This window comes from Chrysemys picta, chromosome 3, assembly GCF_011386835.1.
Source record: "Chrysemys picta bellii isolate R12L10 chromosome 3, ASM1138683v2, whole genome shotgun sequence".
In the NCBI taxonomy this organism is placed as follows: Eukaryota; Metazoa; Chordata; order Testudines; family Emydidae; genus Chrysemys; species Chrysemys picta.
Window position 1 is genome coordinate 85697481 of NC_088793.1, and position 23185 is coordinate 85720665.

The following is a 23185-nucleotide window of genomic DNA, read 5'->3' on the forward strand; positions in this document are numbered from 1 at the left end:
GCAACCTCAGGAACCACAGTGTCTTCTTTGTGGCTTGACCCCCCAACTGTGACACTGGCCATGTTCCCCCCCTTCCAGGGGGGTTTAGCTCCTAGTCCAGATGCTTCCCCAGTGGCGAGTGTGGGGGACCTGGGCCTGCCCACTACTCCGGTTCCCAGCCCAGGGACTCTCCAGACCACAGTAACTTACTGTGTTCCTTTGCTTCTACTCTCACTGAATTTCTCTGGACCACTTCCCCATGGCCACAGCACCCTCCTCAGTCTCAGCAGCCCATCTGGAGCTCCTTCTCTTCTCCTGCCTGCACTGCTCTGTCCAAAGTGCTACAGAATTGCAGCCTACTCCAGACAATCCTCCCTCCCCAAGCTCCAGGTAGCTATTGACCTTGCTCTGCCTTGCAGCTCTTTTTATATGGGCATGTTGGGCCCTTATTGGCTATTCCTCATAGCCCCCCCCCCCCACCCTTATTGGCTGCTTTTTGCTCCCTAGGGCTCTATTAACCCCTTATCTGCCAGTGTGGGGCAGACATGCCATCACACTCCCTCTTGACCCTCTGTGTTTAAGTGATACATTTTCCACACCCACTGAATGCCAAATTGATGCTTTGTGACCAACTCAAGCCCATCATACAACAATATAGCCATTTTTGTCACTACTGAATTTGGCTGAGAGACTTCTACAATGGCAAGTTTATATCAAGCCTTGGCAGAAAAGGATCACATTCTACTAGTAGCTGAAAGCCTGCACAATCACATGGGTGTAATTAATAAAGTTGTGTATAAAAAGCAAAAATAACTGAAAAACGTAAAAATTTGACAGTAAGAGTGTCATTTGTATGCTGGTTATGTTGTGTGGGTGGTTGTGTTGATCTGTGTCTAGGAGGTGTTGTGCTGGGAGATGTGTGTTGATTTGTGCAGGTGGTGAATGAGGGGTGTGTGCTGTGATAGGGACTATGTGTTTTGGGGGTTATTGTGTATGCTGGTTGTGGTGTGTGTGCTGGTTGTGACGTGTGGATGGTTGTGTTGATTTGTGTGTAAGGAGAGCTGTGTGGAATTGTGTGGATGACAGTTGGGCACATGGGTGTGGCCTTATTGGAAAAACCTGGGAGGTGGGTGGGCACAAGCCCGCCCACTTCTAAAGGCCCCTTCCCCAGCCTAGTGGGAGGGATCACTGGACCCAGGAACCAACCAATCTCTTGGGACAACTAATGAGAAAACAGGGAGAGGAGTGATGGTCAAAGGTTCAAAATAAGGGTGCCGGACGGGGACACCGAGCAGAGAACTCCGGACAGCGCCCACTGCTCCTCAAAGGTGGCAAGGGAGCCAGCAGACGCTGCCCAGTGGAACTCTGCCCGGAGGCGTGAGACCAGGGAGGTACGGAAATAGGCCCCAAGGTCGCAGAGCACCCCCTCGTCTAACATCCTCCTCCTGGTATTATAGATGGTATCTTTGGCCAGAGCCAGGAGGAGATTGACGAGGAGGTCTCGCGATTTTGTGGGGCCATGGACGGGTGTGGCAGTTGGACCAACCAATCGACCATCTGTGCAGTCTCCCTCCTAAAACCAAAGAAACAGTTACATGCAAAATAGCTGAAGAGTAAGAGTGGGGATTGGTTGTGGTACCTCTGATATCACAATGGTTTAGGACCCTACAGACATAATAGGCTTCAGAGTGATACAAAGTGACAATTCTGGATCTTATTATATTGTATAGCTCCCAGCTGACATTGCCTTCTAACAGCAAACACAAATGACAAAGAGAGACACAAGTGGTAATTGTCAACCCAAAGCATGCAAAAACCGTAATACAGTACAGTGTCCCTGAAGGAAATCATTCTATAGACCTTCCAGATGTTAATATAGTTCCTCAGAATGAGTTTATAACACCAGTGCATATGAATGACTATATAAGGGAAAAATAAAAGTGCATGACTGCCTCTGAAGCCATGGTGGTAAAGATTAAATGCATATTCCACTTTATTGTTCTACATACTTTGAGATGATAAATACATACATGGAAAAACAAAATTCTATTGCCCTAATAATGCATATTGTATTAAATTCATGTATGCTGCATTTAACACAGTAGACAAGGTCAGTTAGAACAGTATATATGTCCCTCACCTATTATCAAAATGCCTGGTATATAGAATTGGCATCACAAACCAACTGCAAGAATAACTACCATATATGGATTTCCCTTAACCTTTTTTCATGAGTGATTCAACAATATGGGTGTTGTTTTATTGCGTACAACAGGAATTTCTCTTGATATCACAGATAACCTTGTTATTGTTTAAATTCATAACTAGTCTTTTAATCTTTTCTATCCTTTATACTTGTTATGAGATCTAGGCAAGTATCTTAGAAGTACATTTGACACATACATAGGACAAATCCAGTACCCACAGGGGCTCTAGCAGTATAGATCTGCTGTACAAGGTGAGGCTGGATTTTGGAAGGCCATAAAAATGGGTGAATAGCCCCGAGATGGTGCAGAGCCAAACCCTGTGGAGGGTCCCTGCATGACAGAATACAGGGGATGAGTGGGCATAAACTGAGGAAGCAGCAGGGCAAGGCCAGAGAATCCTCTAGTCCCACTCGCCCCAGAGTTGGGAATGTGGGCCTTCTTCAGTCTCTGTGAACCAGCTACACAACCACGTAGAGGGGGGATTCCATCTGCTATTGACACGTTCAGTGCACAGCCCACTGGACTTAGCCCATAGTGTACGTAGTTTGCACAGCTATTTTTCCCATAGTTGATTTAAACTACCAAAATGTATAAAAAGGCATTAAAGTCAGACATTAAATGAGAAAATACATCTTAAAGCTTAGTTTAAAAAATGCATTTGATTTAAAATATCAAGCATATTACCTTATTATTTTTCTTCAGTTAGAATTCAACAAATGTTAATCATTGCACTCATTCACCCAGGAAGTATTAGTCTGATAACCCTCACTGTTATATGATACAATGTGATATCATTTTTAGGATGTAAACATCTTACAGCCAAAATGACCGACAATCATGATGAACCACAATTAAAAGGAAATAGGTTATAAATAATTAGGAACAGTCAGAACCATTAATTAGTAAGATATTATTGACCCACTATCGAGGTTAAGGAGAAAATAAGAGACACCGTTAATGGGATTTTTCTCATGAGCATTGAGAAGAAAATATGCCCCCAAAGGATTAGAAATTATTATTCTCAAAATCAAGGCTCTCTTTAAGAAGGTCCAGATCCTTTGAAAAAATGTTTGAGAAACTCTCTCTCCACATTTATGCTATGTAATATTTATAATGTAATACTAGTGTCAAACATACTTTTGTCAGTAGTACCATCCTTGCTAAACACAAAAACTTTTGGAAATGCTACAAACAGGGAGGTACATAAACAGCTGTGGTTTCCCTATTTGAAAAAACAATTGCCGTTTTTCTTCAATTGAAAGAAAAGAGTACCCAATTGCACCCCAAGTCTCAAGGTGTATGATTTATTTTAGAAAGCCAACTCTTCTCCATTCAATAACTAATCCTCTGGTCTTCATCTCAACATGGTTCCTCAGGCCTTTGGGGCAAAATTCTGGTTCAGTTAGAATCAAAGACAAAACTCCCATTGACTTCAATGCAACCAGGAATTGGCTCAAAATCACTAATAATTGATTACTTTGTTAAAGTGTATTGGACCTTGTACATAATTTAAATATGAAATAGTGAAGCAGGAAGCAACCACGCTGTCAGCCTGTCAAGATAGGAAGATGAGAGTTGCAGCCAAAGACACAGGGAACAACAGGAAATTCCTACAGCTCTTTTAAAGACAAGTTCTGGGGTCCCATCATCCATGGGAGATGTCCATGCACAACTCCTATTGATTTCAATGGAAGTTGCTCATGCACATCTCCTAGGTTGATTGAGTCCCTGCATTTTTCTGAGGTTGTTTTGGTGTATTTACATCCACGAAATGCTTAAATTTCTTACCTAAAAATATATCTAGAACTATCATTCTGTTGTCTATGCTCCTTACTAAAGTTCTGACCTTCCCATCTTGATACTAGTACCAGTACTTTGACACCAGGCTGAATTTTCTGTTGCAATTAGCATTAAAATTGCAGCCCCTAATGATTTACCCAGCTTTCCAGTAATAGCAATGGAAATGTTTAAACTATTTTGGGTATTTAAGTACTGTGTTTAATTTCCTTCTTTATTTTACAGATTTTGAACAAGGGTCTGGTCCTGAATCACTTAAGTCAATAGAACTTATGCCATTCACTGACTTTGATTGGTGCAGACCTAAATTGATTTTTCGTGTAGTCACCTTAGTCCTGGAATTAACTTTAGTTTTGTTCTAATAGCTTGTTAGAAGTATATTGTAATGCTCCATATATGGTCAGGATTAAGGAGTAGCTTTAGTACTCTTAGTCCTCAAGATGTCATTATACAGTGGACCATGTATTCCAAGACAGCATTTGGCAACGTGTAACAACCTAAACTTTTAATTAACAGTGGCACTGGCAGCTGTAATATCAGAAAATATCAATTTACTTCCCTGTTAGAATTATATTATGCTGTTTCCCTCCTGCACTATAAAACACCCCGTAAAGGGGAAAGGCTGAGGGAACTGAGCTTGTTTAGTCTGCAGAAGAGAAGAGTGAGAGGGGATTTGATAGCAGCCTTCAACTACCTGAAGGGGGTTCCAAAGAGGATGGAGCTCAGCTGATCTCAGTGGTGGCAGATGACAGAACAAGGAGCAATGGTCTCAAATTGCAGTGGGGGAGGTCTAGGTTGGATATTAGGAAACACTGTTTCACTAGGAGGGTGGTGAAGAACTGGAATGGGTTACCTAGGGAGGTGGTGGAATCTCCATCCTTAAAAGTTTTTAAGACCCATCTTGACAAAGCCCTGGCTGAGATGATTTGGTGGGTGTTGGTCCTGCTTTGAGCAGGGGTTTGGACTAGATGGACTCCTGAGGTCTCTTCCAACCCTAATCTTCTAGGATTCTATACTTTGAACTCCAGGACAGTGCTGTAACTAAAGAGAGATGCTTTGTTTCCTGTTAGAGAGGCATAGAGATATTGAATCATTCTGCTTTCAGAACTCACTGAAGTCAGAGGAGTTGTACAGATGTAATCATGAGCAGAGTCCAAACCATTATTTGCATAGCATGTACACTTTTTATGCACAATACAGAAGGCTGCACAGGTATGGAAGAAATTGCTAGCTCTAGAGGTAGACTAAAACGGGAGGGCTGGGATAGAAAATTATAAAAATAGCACCTAGAGTGAAATGATGTCCTCAATCTATCCCTGTTAGTGTTTTCTACAGTCTCCATCACTCACGTGTATCAGCACGAGTGATATAACAGGGGGATGTTTTCAGAGTCGGCGTTAGGCATAAGCAGACTAAGCAATTGCATAGGGCCCCAAGCAGCTCAAGGGGGGCCCTCCTTCACTTTTTATTATAAGAACTTGCTGTCTTAGTGTTGTGGGGGGGAGGGAGCAAAAATATTTCTGCTTAGGATTCCCAATGGGCTAGCACCAGCTCTGGATGTTTCATAGGCTTCTGCAGGAATTAGTGACTATTGCATCCATTTCTAATGGTTGATAAGTTTCTGCCACCAAAAATCAATTTTTTTAGCATTTGGTTCTGTATAGTGTTGAATAAATGGAACTACAAATAGATGGTCCATGAGAAAAATAACATTTTGATGCTAGCAGTTATATATCACTTATTCACTAAGGCCCAACTCCTCAAAGGTATTTAGGCACCTAACTCCTATTGGAATCAGGCACCTAAATACTTTTGAGGATCTGAGCTTAAGTGCCCAGCCCTGCACAAGGCCTATGCACTACTTAAGTTCTACTTAAATCCTATTTTGAGCACTAAAAAGACACATAAGCCTTGTGTGGATGCTTTGCACAGGGGTTGGTTTTACCCTAGGATGATATAAAGAAACTGATGATAGATCTGAATGGAAATGACCATTTAACGTAACAGTCTGGAATGAATACGGTTTTCAAAAATACCAGATTTTATCTGTATACACAGACTTTACTGATACTGCAACAGAATCCCAAAGCAGTTTTCTCTCTAAATCAATAACAAAAAATACATTTGACATTAAACAAAATGAATAGTATTCATACTATTTGCACATTCTGCAAATTGAAAATGATTTTTTTGTCAGAAGCTGTTGCATAGAATATTTTTATTTTTAGCAATGGCAGTCTCTTCAGAAGAAAGTGTGAAAAACAGAAATCTTTATTTCTGTTTAACCTCTCACAGTAATTAAGAGCCTTTTCTGTTGAATTAGTAGTGTGTGCTTGAGTTTACCATGTTAATAAGTCACAAGTCTGTGTCTGTCAGTTGTAATATGGCAATTATTGACAGGGGATTTCATGATGCGATTATCAGCACAGCTACAGAAAATCTAAAGCAGTGAAAGGAAATATTATGTGAATCTGGAAAAACTTGGTATCTTCCAAATGAACAATAATCACTCCTACTAGTCAAAGCAAATTAACCAGATTTTTAAAAGTACGATTAAGTTTGAGAATGGCTCTAAAAATCCTTTCAAATTTTCTACCAGACCTTTTAATATTTGCCCTTTAGAAAAGGCAAGATTGCATACAAATTAAGAGACGCGTGCATTAATAACATGGTCAGGTTGCTCTAATAAAATGGTCTTATAGAATTAATGAGGATTAAAACTGGTGACAGTAATCTTGATGTTGCTTTATTCATCAGTGCTGTGTGACTCTTGGCTATGCATCTCTATCTTTTCTAACACTGCACCAGTCTGTGCTGGGGGTGATTTTCCCAAACAGCTGTTCTTGTTTGTTCCCAGTTCTGCAGCTTCCGCCAAAGTATTAGTCAATGGTTTTCCAAGAGTTTCTGGGAGCATTAATGTTAGCATTCCGCTCAGAAAGGCCATGATTCCAACAAGCATCTGGAAGAAATAAACAATGAATGTAAGGGATAAACATGTCTTTCGGTTCATAGAAAACATTGGTCTTGCTTGCGAAGATACTTTAAAATTTGGGTACACAATGAACTTCAATGAAAATTAAAGATCAAAAGTCTTAAATGTTCCCTGCTGCAACTGCTAAAATAAAATAAAACAAAACTAAATACATAAATAAATGACAGATTGTCCAGCAAAGTTAACACAGACCAAGTAAAATGTTTTACACAACGAGCTAAATACAGCTCCAGTGTAAGCAGGAACAACTTTGCAGAAGTGAACAGAATGCAACTTCATTGGAAAACTATTTTCTTGAGCAGATAGTAATTTTAAAAGTAATTGTAAGATTAAATGTAAAATGAATTTATGCATTTTTATTGGACTACAACTTCTCTGCTGTCACTCAGAGGGAGAAAAAGAAGCTGTAGACCTGGCTCTTCGTCTACCTACTCTACCCATAATCATATTTTGGGCACCTTTCGTCAGTGCAAGCTGTAGGTCAGGATCTCTTAACTATGATCATAGAAATCCTGATTAAAGAAACACTTAAGTCCATTCCTATGCAGGAAGATGCTTAAGTACATATTTATGTGCTGTTCTGAATAGGAATGATGTCCTGAGTCAGAGAGAGAAAACTGACAGGGGCTCGGCTTCTAACTGACCCATGCATTGCGTCTATGATCTGGGTATGTGCACTGTGATTTCAGAGTGTACTATTATTATTATCATCATTATTTTATTTTATTGTGGTAGTAGCCAAAGACCACAGTCAGGGTCAGGATCCATTGTGCTAGGTGCACACATGCAGGAAGATGCCATCTCAAAGAACAATAGATGATTTCCCATCAATTTGTTGCTCTGGACCAGTGGCTTTCAACCTTTTTTCATTTGCAGACCCCTAAAACTTTCTGAATGGAGGGGTAGACCTCTGTGGAAATTCAACCTGTGGTCTGCAGACTCCCACCATAGAATTCACATACTGTACTTTTGATCCATCAGAAAAATGGAATGCCTCTTCTTGGATCTGAAACTTTATTTTCATAGTCACCTTTCACGGTCCCCTTAGACATAGGCCTTGGCTACACTCGGGACTTCACAGCGCGAGTGTAGTCGCGCCGCCAGCACTGCAAGAGAGCTCTCGCAGCGCTGTAAGTACTCCACCTCTCCGAGGGGAGTAGCTTGCAGCGCTGCGAGCGAGTGTGCAGCGCTGCAGGCACTGATTACACTGGCGCTTTACAGCGCTGTACTTGCTGCGCTCAGGGGTGTGTTTTTTCACACCCCTGAGCGCAGCAAGTTGCAGCGCTGTACAGCGCCAGTGTAGCCAAGGCCTTATAGTCTGTAGACCCCCCCAGGGTCTATGGACCGCAGGTTGAAAACCACTGCTCTGGACAATTGGTACTTTTTAAAATTCTTCCTTGTTTTCTCTTTTAATTTTTATTGTTCAATAAGAATGATAATACTTAGCAATTAACATCTTCAAAGCATTGTACAGGCATTAACACACTAATCTTCAATCTTATCCCATTATGCTCCCTATGCTCTCACTCTACTTCTCTGTAAATACATGTCTTTAATACACTATTTCTGGCGGGCTTCTTTTTCTGTTTTACAACTGTTATGCTGTGCATTTTCATACTGTGATATCCTCAACTTGCTCTGTACTGATCCCAAGCGCTGATCCATTTTGTTTAATACTTTCCCTCTGAACATGAGAGAGAACATATGAAATGGCTGTGGCTATGACTTTCATAACACAGCACTTCAGACAGATATAGGCACACTGGCAGGCAACCATCACCTAATTCTAAATGAAAATAGCTCTTTGGAAGTCAGAAAGGAGATTTCAAAATTGAACTCTCAGCAGTAACTTGACCGGAGTTATTTTCTGTTAGAAACACCAAGCTGTGTATGACCCCCCAGGGCCAGAGCCGCCAATTGTCTTAAGCAATCCTCTGGGAGAAGCAGAATTACCTCTGTTTCAAACACACTCTCTCTCTTACACTCATATTGAGTACAGAAGCTAAAAGAGTAAAAAATTAAGCAAAATACTGTTGAATGCTATGTACTACAATGAAAGTAAAACCATTACATTCCTACAATGAAGAATTAGAAAAGAAGGCTAACATTACTACTACAGCAGGAATGAATGCCAGACTGGAGGAGGTCTCTGCAGGCAGGTATACAGTTATAGGAGGGATATCAGTGAAGTGATTATTTCAAGGGGAGGATTAATTGTATACACTAACTACTAGATCCCATCTTTAATATTTTTCAATATTTTCCTTGAAAAGAGCTGTCAGCTCCCTCATTTTTTCTGTCATCATAATGTTACTGTTATACCACAAATGTTGAAAAAAATAACACAATCTGTAAAAGCATCCAATGGATGCTTTTGAAGCTGGAAATTGTTCACTTATCCGGTAGTCAATTCTCCATAGTTAAGAGTCATTCTGTCCTGTGTTGCCACATTGACTGTCTGGAAATCTCCACACACTGCCTCTGTTTAGAACTTGCCTTTAAACTCTTAGGTGGAATTTCCAAAAGTGCTCAGGTTTGGCCTTTTCCTGGTCACACTGATGTCAATGGTAAAATTTCTAGGTCCGGATTCTCATCTACACTAAGGTTTCTTTACACAGTGCAAAAGGCTGAAAGTGTATGTAAATGAAATGTACTCCCACTTTAAAGCATCTTTACAATACCACTGTGGTGCAAAAGAGTCTTAGTATAAATGCAAATCAGGCTCCCGTCATTTCAGTGGGAACAGGAGTAGGCCAGTGCTGAATGCTTTTGGAAATCCCACTGTACAGTTCCAGTTAGTCTCCAATTCATTCTGAATCATACTCACGCTCCCCATGCCCCCATTAAGCACATCTATCCAGAGGCAGATTAAGATTTATTGGGGCCCTGGGCACAAGGAACATTGGGCCCCCCCCGACATCCCACCATGGGGTCCCACCCCCTGTTTCTCCCCTTCCCCCCATGCCCTTGCTTCCTGGCCTGGCCGGAAGTCGAGCCATGGTAAAAGCCACCCAGGGAGCCTGGGCTGCTGTGGGGAGCCCTGGACCCTCCACATGTCCTGGATAGCACACCCTGGGGGGCAGGGACATGGGCTGGGGGCTGCTCTCGGTCACCCCAACTCCTTGTTGACAATAAATTGTTTGGTTTTGAATTAATAACCCTGCTGATATTTGTGACAGTAGTTTTGGAACCTGAGTTTCAGGTGAGTGAGTGTGGACAGCTGTAGCTGTCTGCACACATAATACAGCATTATGCCAGAGAACTCTGCCTAAGTGCCAAATATTGAGACATGAGGTTTTCTATTAAAACAGTATTGTCTATTGGTAAGAGTTGGAGCCTGGCAGGCTGGACTTTTGAGTTTTCTAACTAGCAGTGATACTTGATTCACTTTGTGCTTGACTGTAGGCAATTCACTTAACCTCTGTGTGTTTTATTATATCCATGTGTAACATGGGGGGAAGAAGAGGGGCTGGGAGGGGGACAGCTCCACACAGGAGGGAGGGGGGAAGGAGAGGTTTTTTGTAAACATACATTTACAGTCACTATTGTAACAAAATTTCACACTGTATGTGAGTGTTTTTATTGTACTGAGAGTTGTCCATATTTGAAATATTTGCAGCGCCACTTACAGTGTTCTCAAATGTTTAGACTTTCCCTCAGCTGTGTTTTAACTGAAGGAGTTCTGAACAGATGAACCTTATCACTGATAGTGAAAAGCAAAATTCTGAATGGAAGAAGAAGAGACAAAGGAGACTGTTCTCCTACGATTACGTGCTCTTCAGATCTTGTTTTTCATGTATTTTCTAGGTTCATTTCTTTGGTGTGATAAGAGTGCTTGCTAAGAACTTTATTTATTTATTCATTCCTACTCTGCTTCCCCACCATCACAAATGATTCCTAAAATACTGGACATAGGTTACTTACATAATGGGCCAAGTTTTCAGACAGTCTCTCAAACCAGTCTCTAGCATTCACAAATGTAGATTTTATATTTTTAAAATCAAATGGACACTACTCTACCTTTGTAGGAAAACCCAACTGTGTGTGCGCAAAAACAGAAACACAGGAAGAGAGGTTGGGTTGAAAATTCAGGCCAATATGCTTTCACCTTCTTTACATCTGTAATTCCCATACAAGCTGTGATATTAAAAGTGAGTTGTAAAGTTTTTTCAAAGAAGTAAAAGTAATTTTTTTTAAAGTAAAATGGGTAAAATAAGCTCATTATCAGTTTAACTCCTCAATATAAGATTTCTATCCATTTATGTATATGAACCTAAACTTACCCCTTCTGAAAAAGTAAGATTGAGCAATTGTAGAATTTCTGAGCAGCACACATAATAGATTTCATAAAGAGAATAGGGGATAACTTGTATGCACTGAATATAAGTATACTGTTAAAAATATTTTGGACAAAATGAACTCCAAAATCCACGTAATGCTAAGAAAGTGCCCAATTTCTTCTACAAAGAAACTGCCCTATCTCATCTTCATGGGACAGTTAAAGTTACAGATGACTGTTGGATCACATGGTGGAATGAGATTGCAGCCACCTACAAAAAGATGTCGTCTCTTGATTCCAAGGTTTGTTGATTGTCAGAGTCCTAATGAGCATCACGAGAGCATCATTTTCTTCTGTAGTCACTTCTTGAGTTATTTCTCACCTGGTTATGCTCTGACTATCCCATCTATGCCACCTCCTCAACATCTCACTGCCCCACTATTCGGCTGCTTCTGTCCTTATTCTTTTTAGCACTCCATATCAGCAGGATGTTTTGATCATAGTTAGGCTGGTGGTCCATGAGAGCTTAGATTTGCTAGGCTTGTTCTCCATAGAGAGGGCTCCAGTTCATCTCATGTGATCTAACATGGCATCTATGCTTCACTCGACTGACAGAGATGGAGGATCTTGTCATCATCAGCTGGATTTAATGTTTGCTCCCTCTCCCATCATCTGTGTTAGGCTATTCTGCTTCTTCAAAAGGAGCTTGATGGCAACGAGAAAAGACGGTTGCTCAATCAAGATCTTGACTAAATACAAACACTTTCAATTTAGGAATGAGACACTTACTCCAAATTACATGAATGATACAGTACATCTTCATACAAAAGATAGTTACAATTTTATACCAGTATTCAATGCATACAAGATATGTCTGTCTTCTTTAAAGTGCCTGTAATATCAACTGTTCAGAAGATTTCAATGCCTCAGAGGCTCACTCCTGAGTTCAGATTCGTATTCCTAAAAATATTTAGCTAAAAATCAGAGAATTTAAATTAACAATGAGAATATTTAATAATAATATAATCTAACAATATATGGAGATATACCTATCTCATAGAGCTGGAAGGGACCGTGAAAGGTCATTGAGTCCAGCCCTCTGCCTTCACTAGCAGGACCAAGTACTGATTTTGCCCCAGAGGCCCCCTCAAGGATTGAACTCACAACCCTGGGTTTAGCAGGCTAGTGCTCAAACCACTGAGCTATCCCTCCCCCCTTTCCTTTTGAACATATCTGCACTTCAACTTTAAATCTCAGTAAAATGGATAACAATTTTTTTGACTATCAAAATAAACACATACCTGTGGCATGAAGATCCAAACACTAGTCAGGTAAACACAAAAAGGAGCAACTATGCTCCCTACACGACACATCATGCTCCCACTTCCTACAGCAAGTGACCTGGAGGAAAGACAAGAAGAAACAAAGCCCAATGAGAGTGACATCAGATATAGCAATTAATTAGAAATGCACAGATGCTTATAAAAATATAGTTATGCTAATCTAAATTTATCTTATAGTGAACTTGGTTGCTTCTATAAATAGAATAAAAAGTATATTGAGCATTCAGTATAAATCATATTCTTAATGACCATGAACATTCAGAAAGAGAGAACTGAATGCTAAGAATACTGAGCATTTTTCCTGTACCTCAGTGGGACCAGGCTACGTAGAGGGGAACAGAAAACAAATGCATTTACTGCAGAGCCAAACCCAGAGAATTCTATAACAAAAAAGAGACTGATCCTACACTAGCAAAGTCACTTGGAACACTGCCGTTGACGTCAGTGCGTGCAGGATTTGGCCCCAAAAGCATAACAAATGAAAGGAAGAAATAGCAAAATAATGAAAAACATATGGCAAATTATTTTAAAGTTCTTACCGTATAACTGTTGGATACAGTTCTGCTGTGTAAAGGTAAATGAGGCCAAAAGCAACGCCAATTGCAAACTTTCCAGCCATATTTGCTAAGACAGATAATATACTGAAATCCTATAAAAAGAGAGTACAAATATATAAAGCCCCAGAAAACTTCACCATGCCAAATTCAATACCATTCATTCATTTTGAAAAATTTAGACCGCAAACTATGATCTTTCCTGATTATTTCCACCAATAAATAATGGCTGTATGTGGTTTTGTTTACTAACCAGCTTATTTCCAACCCTTTGCTAGAAATGCTAGTTTGGAACCTTTAACAGAAATATGGAAAATCTATTGTAAAGAACTCCAGCTTCATTTCTAAACTACATTTAATTAATCTCAGGCCTTAGAAAGAGATGTTGCATTAACATATCTCAGATTCCCCACAATATAGGTACATTTTAAATGGTAAGTGACTAACCTGAGGGATCAGCATAATCAAAGCACAGATCACTGCACTTGATATAAGAAATGGAGTCAATGTGTTTCTCCTTCCCAGTTTGTCCATCCCAATGCAAGCAACGACATACGCAGGAAGCTCCACGGCACCTGTCATTATGAATGTATCTGGTTTTAAACCATGAAAATATGACTGCAAATACCCTTAAAAATAATTCTGATTTGCTTTTTATGAGCATTTATTTAGTCTAATGGTTAAACTGGTTTTAAAAGATATAGGCATTAGGTGAAAGATGTATTTCACCAACATTTTGGGATAAACCCACTGGTGGCAAAAATGTCAGTGGAGGGCTTACACTGGCGTAAATGTGGTGGTGGGGAATAAGAAATGCACCAGGCAAAGAGGTACAAGGCAGCTGCAGCTGCCCTTATGATGTGGAGATGGGCCTGTACGGATATGTCTACACTGCAATTAAAAACCCACAGGCTGACTTGGGCTTGGGCTAAGGGGCTGTTTAACTCCAGTGTAGATGTTCAGCCTCAGGCTGGAGCCCGGGCTCTTGGACCCTGCGAGGTGGGTCACAGAAGACAAAGAAAATAGTTTTGAAATTTACTAACACAGTGATTTATTTACGATACTGTATCATAACAACTTAGTTATTTTAGCAACATTAGCATCCTATTCTCAACACAACCATCAAGTTACTAACATGTAATAATACATGGCAACTTAAAATTAATTCACTAGTATTCCAATCCTTCAAAGTGCTTATGAGCACATGAATAGTCACATTGACTTTATTGGGATTACTCATATGCTTAAAGCTAGCATACGCATAAGTCCTTTACAGGACTGGAACCTGATCCAAAGGCCACCAAACTCAATGGGAATCTTTCCAATGACCTTAAATAGACTTTAGATCAGGCCCTATATATGCTGACCAATTTTATCGTGTCAAGAGAAAATTTGCAACCACATTAAATTAAAGACTACATTAAAGAAACATTGCCCCTTAGATTTAAAAAACACACTTCTAACAAACTTAAAAATTATGAGTTTAATAGTGTTACCAGTATAATCTAATATTATTATGACTAAAAAAATTAGTGAAGAAAATCTCTATTTTTCTCAGTGTTTACTTGGATAGTATTTCATCAGTTTAATAGTTTCCCCTGTACTGTTAGTCAATTTTCCCTGTTTGTGTTGTTTTTTCACAGAACCGGGCAGAGAGAAACAATTTTAAAAATAGGAAAATGTGGTTTTACAAGCACAAAAATTGGCAGGAGAAGTCAAGGATAATATAGTACCTTAACATACTCTAAGCTTGCTTTTGTAAAATAACTATATTTCAAGTTGACAAGAATTAAATATGCAATTTTAAATGGGGTTAGTGATGGTACAGGTAATTGGGGGTCAGGAAATTGACTGTTAGATCTTTAGACATTTATAAATTATAAGTTCTAGTTCTGTCATAAGCAGAATAAAATAAATAGATATTTACCTATGAGAAATAGATTTAAATATTCATTGCCTCCTAGATTGACGGAACTCAGGGAGAATACATAGTATCCTAAACTCCCAGTGAACCAAATCAGCCAGACTGTAATGGTCCTTCTTGCAATGTGCCAATTATAAAACAGATCTAAGATGCTGTGCTTCTTCGCTGTAGAAGTGTCATTATCACCTGTTCTGCATCTGACTAGATCATCTTGTTGAATTGAACACAGTTCAGAAATTTTACAAGGAGTGCTTACTTTATTCCATCTCGCCATTACATTAACTACTTTTTGTGCTTCTTCATATCTTCCCTCTGACAGTAGCCAGAAAGGTGTCTCTGGGAGCATCCAGCAGCACAAGACAAAGGGGAGAGTTGTTACAGAAAGAAATATCTGATAGATCCACCAGGTCCTCACCAAAAATCCTACCAGTGCCACAACCATGACTCCCACAGCAAAAAAAGCATGGACGTGCATGGACGCCCATGTTCGAGCTTTAATGCCAACATATTCTGTCACATAAACAAAAACCACAACCAGATAGCCACTTGAAACCTGAGGGGAAAAAAACAGAGAAAAGCTTATGTCTATTCCCTTTGTTTGACAACACCAAAAACAGATGGCCAATATTTCCATGTTTGTTTATGTTGGATGTCTTAAGAGCCCCCTAACTTGCCCTGTATTGGCGTATGATGCACTCAGACAGAGCAACAGTAATCCTGAAAAAAAACAATCAACTTTAGGTAAAACTGATTTCAGACCTGTAAAATATCAGGTCGCAATTTTCAGAAATGGCTAGTGACTTTGGATACCTCCGTTTGTGGGTAATACCTTTTTAAAAAGCCTTTAAAAATCAGGCCCCTTGAAGGTGAAACAAGTTGGACACTAGAACATTTGAAGCACCCAAAACCAATAGCCATTCTGAAAATCTTGGTCTTAGTTTTAAGCATAGTTTTAAGCATAATAACCTGCATACTACAGAACTGCATATTTCAAAATAATGATTTTCCACCTCCTGGTAAACTATCCTGTTAAGTCATAGTTGAAAGAGAATCTTCCTTACACTTTTATAGGCTCCCATAAGTTTTCTAACCATACTAATGTTCTGCATTAAAGTATTTATTTAGAGAATGTACTGATTTCTATTTGTCTGGCACATATCTAGTGTTTTAGGCATCTGAAAACATTTAAAAACACACAATTCGAAAATCTAAAGATGCTTCCCATAGAATATTTTGATTAATCAAATCTCCAGTTATAAAATCTCCAATTAATAAATTCCCATACAAAAGTGAAAAATATATATGCATTATACTTAACCGTCTAAATCATTCTTTAAGATCTGATCCTGCACACAGTGAAGGTAATTGGAATGCCCCCATTGATTTCAATGGTGTCAGATTAGGGTTTTTAAGCCCCAGTCCTGGAAGTGGATCCCTGTGGTCAGATACTTAGGCCTCTGCAGAGCTTCACTGACTTCAGTGGGGCTTTGTGCCCACGCAGGGTCTGCTTGTTCAATCAGAGTCTTAATCTCTAGCACTTCCATTTATAAACCCCCTCAACCTCCCTCAAACCTCATCCAATGCCCAGTGAAATCACTAGAGAGACTCCTGTTGACATCACTGGCAGTGCTTAAATTGTAGTGAAAGAGGTGCTGGGGCTCAAGCAATGTTTTACATTCATAACTGATGTGGCAAGCCCAGAGGCACCAGAGCTCTGAACTGCCAAGCCTGGAGGTGCTGGGGCTCAGTCCTGGCACACCCAGGCACAAATTATGCACTGATCACTGTGCACTGGAGCAGGCTCTTAAGGCCTGCGAGAAAAGATAGGCTTTGCAGCATTTCTGGCAGCGAATAAATCTAACCTCTGGCAGGCGAAGGAGGGAAGTGAATTCCAGAGTCAAGGACCCCTCTTGTTTTACGCTTTGCCAGCAACAGGTAAAGAGAATAATTTATACTTGGGTGAATTTTTCTTTCTGACTTCTAAACTATTTTAAACCCACTTATTTCATTTTTCTCACACCATCTTTCTTAATAGTCAAAGCATTCTAAAAGCAAAGCCCACAAAACGTACACCTTTGAATATAGGGTAGCAATTTGAAATTGGTTGCTAAAAAAACTAAATATGCTGACATACACACAAATATAGTAGAAGCTTTTAGGATATTTACCAAGCCTATCTGTTTACACATATATTCAGCATTTTAGATGTAGTTTAAAAGACAGAAAAGATGCACATCAGAAAAAAGCGCAACTATCCCCTATCAATGAACATAGCTGGGGTAAAACCATGACTATATTTTAACAAAAATAAAGTCTATTTCTAGTAATACACCATAAATAACAATGCAATGCAAACTGCAATGCAGGAACCAGAGTTTGTTACTCAAACTCTGTCTCTCACCTAACTACGAGTCTAGCTGGGGTTGAGACTGTGCTAAAAGAAGCATCGTCAGCCCTTGATGAAGGAAGCACCAAATATTGTTTCATATGCACCCTTTCTGGTTAAAACGAAGAGAAAGGGCACTGAAGGGTGAAGAAGAAGCAGTGTTCAGATTCTCACTCCTTTGCTAAAGAGAGTGTTGTGGCAACACATGGGGCTTTTAAAAACTGGAGAAGGGAAGGAATAGGGAGAAATTATGGAGGGCTTTCCTGAGGAATGTTAGGAAACTGCATTTAAAAAGAATTAGGATGAGCATCTATACTTACCATAGCAAGGAGAAAACGTATGATCACAAAGCTGTAGTAGTCAAATGTGAATGCCACTGCAATGCCAAATAAAAACTGACCAGTGCTTGTGAACCACATTATATACCGTCTTCCCACTCTGCACAGAACAATAAAAACATCATAATTATTTCTTATTATTAACTATGTTTATTATGAGAGTGCCTGAGGGCCAACCAAGAACACGGCCCCATTGTGCTAGGCACTATACAAACACAGACACAGAGCTGTAGAGGATCCCTCACCCAAAGAGCTTATAATGAAGATACATAAGACAGACACAAGGTGAGGGAAGGATAGAACAAACACACAGAGTGAACAATGGGGTGACATGTGATAAAAATATTGTACTAAAAAGCAACTGAAACTTTGGAAATCTTATCAATAAGAATTATAGTAAATATGAAAAGAATCACTAGTGCTGTATTTAGGGCACTGCACTACCACAGTAGCCCGAGATTTGATCTTAGCTTTGATATATTGTTCTCTAGGTGAGGGGAAAACTTATTTTTTCTGTACCTAGCACTGTGACCAATTTAAAAGTAGTACTGATGAAAGGGAGCCCCACCCAATTTTCCATGACTGGAAAGAAGGTCTCCAGAGAAAAGGGCACTATGTATGTTCATATTGAGCTTTACGTTTAACTTCCGCATCTGTAATCTGCCATTTTCCACAGATTCACTCCATTCTCTCGCTCTCTCTTTTTCTTGGACATTTTATTTTAAGTAACAGCTACTGAACATGTTCCAGCACAGGTTAGCATGCAATAACTCATGCTATCTCTTGCCATCTCAAAATATAACGTGGGTTCCAATGAAAGGTTTTTTACCTTAATTCCTCCGAATTACAAGAAGATAAAATATCTAATAACTAGTAATCAGATAATTCCCCAGAATTCTCTGATTTCATAAGTGCACACACAAACTCACTACCAGGAATGCCCACCTATGTTAAATGTCACATATACAATAAGTACATTAGCAGGGAAATAAAATTATGTGAAATTTTAGCTTATTATAAATATTACAAGCCAGGTCTTAAATTATGTGTCATTCCTCATTCTGAAACAAAGGTCTTTAACATAAAAGGAATCCTAAATTTGTTTGTCCGGTTTCCATATCATCTCAGGTAGAAAACATTTTGATCTACCAGAACATGCTGTATATAAACAAATAACCAGAAGAAGTCAACACCAATAAATTCAACTGAAGAGAAAACAAACTCTAACAGAAATAAAATCTATTTATGGATTACCTCTGTCCTGTTTGGTTTAACAATGTTCATTAATAAAGAGTATGTTTCAGGTGTCGACTAGATAAGGAACAGGTCCTGTTTCATTTTTATTCTCTGATGTAGAGATGTATTATTTCTATCTTCAGCAGCAACAGCTTTTGGAGATTTGGATTTGGGGTCAGTTTTGTTTTTTTGTACATGAATTTGGTACCACATTAAAATAATACTGGAATGTGAAGTCTTACAGAACAGATATAGCCCAGACAGCTGCACTGCAAATTTCCCTACAATGCCCTGCCAATGTGCTTCAACCCTGACCTAGGGTGAGTCTACACTACAGACTTAAGTCGACCAATGTTAGGTCAATTTAGAGCCTCCACCACAGTAATTACTGCGGTGGTTCATGTCCCTCCTTCCGTCAGTGGTGTGCGTCCTCACTAGGATCACTTCCACCGACTGAAGAGGGGCGGGGTCCCCGCTCCCAGCCAGAGTCGGGGAGCCAGGCGAGCACAGCTTGGCTGTGAGCGGGGAAACGGGGGCAGCTGGGCTCTAACTGCCCGGCTTTTTTGTCAATTTCACGGCTCCAGCATGGAGCCCTGAAATTGACAAGACAGCCAACAGCCGATGTAAGTATTGCAGTGTCTGCACAGACACTGCGTTTCCCTAATTACACCAGCCTAAGCCCTATGCCTCTCATGGAGCTGGCGTTATGATGTCCGTGTAGTAGGGCACTTGCATTGGTGGGAGCAAGGCTGTAGTGTTTACACTGACATAATTAGGTCAATGTAAGCTGCCTTATGTCCACTTAACTATGTAGTGAAGACCAGGCCTTGGAAGAATGGAGGAGGTAGTTGTCTTCATGCCCATTCAATCCTTAATCTCTGCCAAGATTCTCAGCAGAGATGCTAATTAGTTCTGCTGTGGTCATTCTTCTGCTGGGAACATCTGTTGACTGAAAACTGGACTGAAACTACCAACTTATTTCCTACCAGTCAAAAGCTGTCAGATAGTAATAACTTTCAGATGTAAAACTTTTTGTTGTAACTCCATAAAATACAATATGTTTATTCTCTTAAATGGATGTCTAGAGCTCGAGCTATTCTAACTGAGAATTATGTGACTATAATGTCATTATCTGTGTCTGCATATTAACTGAAAATATTACAACTGATTTAAAGAGACACTGTCAGTTCAATTTAGGCTCTGAATTCAGGTTTTGTATTAAAGAAAGTTTTACAAAACCTTAGATTAAGAGAACCAATTCCATACTTTTATAAAATCCAACTGAAAAAATAAGCTCCTCTTTATGCATTTACATAATGAGTTGACAACTGAAATATTTCAGCATTATACTACTGCTGGAGGAAGTGAAACTGATGGCAAACTAAAGGGAAACTGACTGGTCTATTTCCTTCCTTCATACAGACTGAAATGCAAAAAAAAAAAAAAAAGGTAAACCAGTAATGGTGAAAAATACAGTAGATTTTTAGTTTTAGTAATACAGGACCAAATTCAAATCCCAAAGTCTTTGCATCAGTCCCATAAAGTAGTAGTAATGACAGAGGTCAGGAATTTTTTTTTTTAAATATATTATTTTTAACCTTACAGCATAGCTTTAACTATTCATCATATCCATCATAAACATTTCTCTTTTTTATTATAAATAAGATGAGGAGAATGGGTAGAGGGAAAGGGGGAACTATTACCAGGGAAACTCACTATGACCCTGATCCTACAGAAAGCTCTGCTTAGGTACAAGGTACCACACATATGGGGTAGCTTGCAGGATCAGGGCCTACATTTGATATAAAGCATGACATTTAAAAAAAAATTCTATCAACAGTTTTTGAAGTTTTCTGATAGAAAAACACAAATCATCTGTAACAGAGAAAGATAAATATAAGCTCTGTTGAAGACCACATTTGTTAATAAAACAGCAATTAGATTAAACTTCTTTTAAATTAGTATCTAATATAACAGCAAAGCATTTAGGCACATACAGAGTTATTGCACTCTTAAACTACAGTATTAAGAGGATGGCACTGTACCTGTCAGCCATATCACCAAAAATCACTGCTCCAAGCAGGACTCCAAGCATGAATGTGGGCTGAGTTAATTTTGCAAGCCATTCCCGGTGACAGACCAAATCCCATTCTGTAACAATGGTGCTCTTCCATTTTGTGTGATCATAGATATATCCATCAGAACAAGAAAAAACAGACTTGTTGCCAGAATATTCATATGCAAGATACAAACTGCCCTCTCGCTTGGACCTGCTGCACTGATCAAGTTCCCAAATTTCTCCGTTTTCAAGCTGGACCACAATGTAATTTTTTGTTGATGTCCACAGTGTCCAAATATCCTCTATTCTTGAACTAGAGGAATTGCTGAACAGTATACTAGTCACATTTCCAGGGACACTGCATACAAATTTAGGCGTAACAGCCATGAATACGGAAGCCAAGTAATGAATGCCACATGAGATAGCTTGAAAGGCAGATGCAAAATATACACATGCTTGGAATCTGTAATGAGAAAAAAAAAAGTTTATAGGGAAAAATACCTGAGAGATTTCCATACACAAAAGAAAAGGACCACCAACATTATTTAGTTGCTAATATCAATCTAGTATTTTTTTTTAAATTTGTAAAAGGAGTCATAATTAGCTATCTAGTGGTTTGTTCTGTAGTGGTTCTTCTAAATTAATTAAACCTTGCAAGAGACCAAACACCAGCAGAGTGCCACACAAGTAATGTTCTCAGTTCCCAAGAAATATCATAGTACACTTTTGTGATGGGTTCCCTCCGGGGTGCCAGCTGGAACTGGGGTACCACTGACCCTCCCCTGATCCATCAGCCTGGGCTCTCTCTTACACTGTACTGCTGTGACAAGCTGACAAGCCCTCCACGCTCAGCCTGCACTTTCATCAGCATACATACAGGTAGGGACACACCCAACTGCAGTTACATGCAGGCAGGCTCTTTGACCAGCCCCTGCATGGGAAGGCTTCAGCTAGGGCACCTCCCAGCTCCTCAGGCACACATCCCCTCTGGAGTACAAACCCAAAATTATACCGTCTTGCACTGCTCAGGGAACAGTACAGCATAAGATCATAAAATTTGCTCCCTCCGTCAATGTGGAGAGGAATATGCAACAACTTCCTACCCCTGAGTTATAATTTTCACGCACCGGTTTAGATAAAGCAAAAACAAATTTATTAACTACAAAAGTCACACACACACACAGAGTCTGTCTCTTTCACACACACACACACACACACACACACACACACACACACACACACACACACACACACACACAGTCTCTTTCACACACTCACACACAGTCTCTTTCACACTCCCCTCCCAACACATACTTGTATTATTGTTGTTCTTGGTATTTCCTCCAATGCATATATATTCTCTGTAATTTTATTCTTTCAAAGTGTTATTTTAGTGTTTTGACTGGTCTATGCATTTCATAATTTTTATTTCTCTTCCACTTAAATGTAATTCTCTGAGTAGTCTTAAAGGTGCCACAGGACCCTCTGTTGCTTTATCTGAGTAGTGAGTTCTAAAATGCCAACCTGTCCTGGCTGGAGTAATTATCCCTATGGTAACTTTTTTAATATATATATTATATCTAGGTTTTTTTGTTTCTACAGGTGACGCACATAGGCAAATACCTCGGTGCATATAACAAAATTTATTCCACACATGGATGGAAAAAAATTAGAGAGAACATTGCCGACCACCTGACCAGGATGGTGATAGTGACTGTGAAATGCTCAGGGAGATTAGAGAGAAATAGAAATAAGCATAAATTCTGGCAAATGAAGTGTAAAAACATAATTAGGAGGGTCAAAAAGGAATTTGAAGAAGAGCTAGACAAAGACTCAAAAAGTAATAGCAAAAAAAATGTTTTTAAGTACATCAGAAGCAGGAAGCCTGCTAAACAATCAGTGGAGCCACAGGACAATCGAGATGCTAAAGGAGCAGTCATGGATGATAAGACCCTTGCGGAGAAACTAAATGAATTATTTTCATCGGTCTTCATGGCTGAGGATGTGAGGGAGATTCCCAAACCTGAGCCACTCTTTTTAGGTGACAAATCTGAGGAACTGTCGCAGATTGAGGTGTCATTAGAGGAGGTT

The 23185-nt window shown here is 39.6% G+C and overlaps 1 protein-coding gene across 4 annotated transcripts in view; it reads right to left on the minus strand.

Annotated features, from left to right (window-relative positions):
- Positions 1 to 1948: 1948 nt before the first annotated feature.
- SLC22A16 (solute carrier family 22 member 16) overlaps positions 1949 to 23185 on the minus strand; it is a 51306-nt gene continuing 30069 nt past the window's right edge. For all 4 annotated transcript variants that reach the window (XM_008164927.4, XM_024102455.3, XM_042857686.2 and 1 more), the window contains 7 exons: positions 21081 to 21557; positions 17782 to 17899; positions 15079 to 15628; positions 13599 to 13726; positions 13137 to 13246; positions 12556 to 12655; positions 1949 to 6942 (listed from right to left, as the gene is read on the minus strand). In XM_008164927.4, coding sequence (XP_008163149.2) covers positions 6730 to 6942; positions 12556 to 12655; positions 13137 to 13246; positions 13599 to 13726; positions 15079 to 15628; positions 17782 to 17899; positions 21081 to 21557 — 1696 coding nt within the window. In that variant the 3' untranslated portion in view covers positions 1949 to 6729. The remainder of the gene's footprint in view (positions 6943 to 12555; positions 12656 to 13136; positions 13247 to 13598; positions 13727 to 15078; positions 15629 to 17781; positions 17900 to 21080; positions 21558 to 23185) is intronic.